Genomic DNA, 3886 nt, shown 5'->3' with positions numbered 1-3886 from the left:
TAGACAGACACAGGCAGATAGATGGCTCTTTTTGTAGCAGGAACTCCTTTGCATATTAGGTGACACACCCCTAATGTAGCCAGTCCTCCAAGAGCTTACAGAGCTCTTCGTACAGGGGCTACTGTAAGCTCTCAGAGGATTGGCTACATTAGGGGTGTGTCGCCTAAGATGCAGAGGAGTTCCTGCTACAAAAAGAGCCCTGTCAGTGTGTGTGTGTGTGTGTGGCTTCTAGGGTTGCCAATCTCCAGGTGGTACCTGGAGATCTGCTATTCCAACTGGTCTACAGACAACCAAGATCCGTTCCCTTGGAGAAAATGGCATCATATCCTGCTGAGGTCCCTCCCCAAACCCAGCCCTTCCCAGGCTCGGCCCCCCTCCCCAAATCTCCAGGTATTTCCCAGCCCAATGCTGCTGGGAACCCTCCTAGTTTTAAATAGGCATTACAGTGTGTTCTTTGCTTTCAGTATTGCAGCACTGACATCAGGCATCTTTAAGGTTTTCAGTCTAATGTGTGGATTTAACGCACACCTTTTTTGTCATGTCTCTCTGATCAATCTTGTACTTACCATTCTCTCCACAATGATAATCTTTGGGCCCAGCTGCTTATGAATGGCAAAAATATGAATCAGTCTAAGGGTAAACACCATAAAATCAATAGCTAGTATTGTTCGGCCATCTTGAAAGGTTGAATTCAGCATTCTGGGGAAAGAAAACAATAAGAAAATAAGCTGACTGCCCTCAGATCTGTGGCAATAGCTTTGATTACGGGACCATGTATCCAAAATGGAATCTACATAATGAAACAATATCTGCCATTGTACTGGTATCCCAATAAACAACCACTTATTTAATTATTTGTAGAAACCAGACATACTGTTGGTCACCACGGTATTTGGTAGTGATGAGGTTACAGGTGAAGCATATCTTGTTCTATGGTTTTACACTTATTCAATCTAATTCTTTCAGGGACTCTCGGAATTTTTGTTTTGTATGAATGGTAAATAGTACCTAGCAGGGGTCATTTTGTAGAAAAAGAGGTGCAGGAGCTCATTAGCATAACTCATTAGCATAACTTATTTGCATATGCCACACCCCCTGACATCACCCGAAGAGTGTCGGAAGGCAACACCCACCATTCAGGCTCCACTGGACTGTTTTGGATTGCTAGCTATTGGGGGGGGGGGAATTACGTGCAGATCTGCCCTCACAGAGGAGGGAGAGCTTGTACCTGAATAAATCTTGGTCTTAAAGGTGCCACTGGACTGCAACTCTGCAATTTACCTGGCTGCTTCTTGCTCTGACTGAGGGCTGCTGGGAGCAGGGGGCGGGGCTTGTTGCATGTGCCCGCCCCTTGGACTCTTTACTGCCGGAGCTCCGCTCCTGTGCGCTCCTGCAGGAAATGACCCCTGGTACCTAGTAATTTTTTTCCAAAGATTCATAGTGACCATTTTTACTTGCCTCCCTGGCACTTGCACACCCGTTCTTTACTTGCATACCCTTTCTTGCACTTGCACACCCGTTCTTTACTTGCACACCCTTTCTAGACCATTTCCTATTACAATGGTGCCATTACATAAAAAAGAACTGTTAAGAACCCTCTTGAAATCGGCAAACCTGCAGGTGACTCCAACGATGAACAGGAAGATTGCAACCATATCACACTTATTCCAGTTATGCATGGACGGCTTCAAAAGGGAATTAGATAAGCATATGGAGCAGAGGTCCATCAGTGGCTATTAGCCACAAGGTATAGATAGGGACTCTGGGGCAAGTGATGCTCTGTCTTCTTGGTCCTTGGGGGGGGCAACAGTGGGAGGGCTTCTAATGTCCTGGCCCCACTGGTGGACCTCCTGATGGCACTGGTATTTCTGGCCACTGTGTGATACAGAGTGTTGGACTGGATGGGCCTTTGGCCTGATCCAACATTGGCATTTCTTATGTTCTTTTGGGAAAGTAGTGTGGAGTTACTTTGCAAGTGGATCCCAAAGGTAGAATAAGGCTATAAATGTGTCCTGAAAAGTATAGTAAGTTTAGAAGTTCAAAACGTTAGTGAACCAGTGCCATAGAGAAAAGGCTGTTTCACTCAGCAAAACATAATAGCATTGGTTACAATACATTTGTAAATCATTTTTTTTGCATCATTAGTTAATAATGGTTCATGTAAATGCAGAATAGTAGTAATAATGATAATAATAATAACAATAACAGCTTGGTACAACAAGAATCCTGCAGAGATGCATCTGCAATTCCCAAGAACTTGGCTAGATCTCAAATTGCAGAACACCATCTACCAGTCAAATATCTGACTGGGAGCAGGAATCTTTTTGTAGCAGGAACTCCTTTACATATTAGGCGACACACCCCTAATGTAGCCAATCCTCCAAGATCTTACAGAGCTCTTCTTACAGGGGCTACCATCAGCTCTTGGAGGATTGGCTACATTAGGGGTGTGTCGCCTAATATGTAAAGGAGTTCCTGCTACAAAAAGATTCCTGCTCCCAGTCAGATATTTGACTGGTAGATGGTGTTCTGCAATTTGAGATCTAGCCAAGTTCTTGGGAATTGCAGATGCATCTCTGCAGGATTCTTGTTGTACCAAGCTGTTATTGTTATTATTATTATCATTATTACTACTATTCTGCATTTACATGAACCATTATTAACTAATGATGCAAAAAAAATGATTTACAAATGTATTGTAACCAATGCTATTATGTTTTGCTGAGTGAAACAGCCTTTTCTCTATGGCACTGGTTCACTAACGTTTTGAACTTCTAAACTTACTATACTTTTCAGGACACATTTATAGCCTTATTCTACCTTTGGGATCCACTTGCAAAGTAACTCCACACTACTTTCCCAAAAGAACATAAGAAATGCCAATGTTGGATCAGGCCAAAGGCCCATCCAGTCCAACACTCTGTATCACACAGTGGCCAGAAATACCAGTGCCATCAGGAGGTCCACCAGTGGGGCCAGGACATTAGAAGCCCTCCCACTGTTGACCTCCCCAAGCACCAAGATGACGGAGCATCACTTGCCCCAGAGTCCCATTCCCCAATATAAAATGCAGATATCTTGCATTAGCTAATACTGAATCAGTTTATATTTTTTCATGTTTACCTTTTACATACTTTGACATACATACATATATAAAAATATAAACTGATATGTAATGTTACTGAGTACCAGGCTGCATTTCTTGGCCATTTTACATAGTATGTGGAGACAAACTCAAATTCCCTATCAAACGTTCCAGAGCTCCTCTCCCAGTCGAACCTGTTCCATTTTCCTCCCTCCTGCAACACACCTGTAAGAGAGTGCAACCCACTGGGATGATCCTCATAAATCTCTAACTACTGTCGCTTCCTACATCTCATCACAGTGGATAGCAAAGAGCTATATTAATCTCCCCCTTTTATAGTTAGTATATTTTAAATAACTTTAGGAAACCAACCACTGTTTGATCACTGAAAATTACTTTTGCTGAGCTGAGCGACATTTAAAATATTCCTCCTGTGCCGAGCCTCTCCTGGGCGCTGGGGGGGGGTGTTTTCCACCGGTGGCCGTGGCGTCTGGCTGGGTTGCGCTGGCAGTCGGGGTGGGTTCACCAAAGGGAGCTGCGGTAGGACCTCAGACAGGCAGGGAATGGGGTTAGCAGCACCCCTCAGGTCCCTCTGCCTCGTGGGCTGGAGATGACTCGCCCCTTGCTCTCTCTCTAGCCGTCGTGCGTAGTGTCTCCTTCTCACGCTGTTCCTCCCTGGTCCTCTCAAAGAGCCCCTCTTTTTATTCCCCCTCTCCCCTGCCAGCGCCGCCCATCTTCCCCGTCTCCCTCCTCCCCCATCTGGCCCCACCCCCGTTTATATGCCAGGACGCTCTTAAGGCG

At 44.9% G+C, this 3886-nt stretch overlaps 1 protein-coding gene across 1 annotated transcript in view; it reads right to left on the bottom strand.

Moving 5' to 3' along the window:
• Positions 1-566: 566 nt before the first annotated feature.
• Positions 567-3886, bottom strand: part of LOC107106380 (transient receptor potential cation channel subfamily M member 5-like) — a gene marked incomplete at both ends in the record, with an annotated part of 35119 nt that continues 31799 nt past the window's right edge. The window contains 2 exons of the mRNA XM_015406515.1: positions 567-699; positions 1615-1685. Of these exons, the coding sequence (XP_015262001.1) occupies positions 567-699; positions 1615-1685 (204 nt within the window). The remainder of the gene's footprint in view (positions 700-1614; positions 1686-3886) is intronic.

Source organism: Gekko japonicus, unplaced genomic scaffold (assembly GCF_001447785.1).
Source record: "Gekko japonicus isolate JY-2015 unplaced genomic scaffold, Gekko_japonicus_V1.1 scaffold5933, whole genome shotgun sequence".
Classification (NCBI taxonomy): Eukaryota; Metazoa; Chordata; class Lepidosauria; order Squamata; family Gekkonidae; genus Gekko; species Gekko japonicus.
Note: the sequence above shows the minus strand (reverse complement) of the source record. Positions and strands in the feature narration are given on the sequence as shown.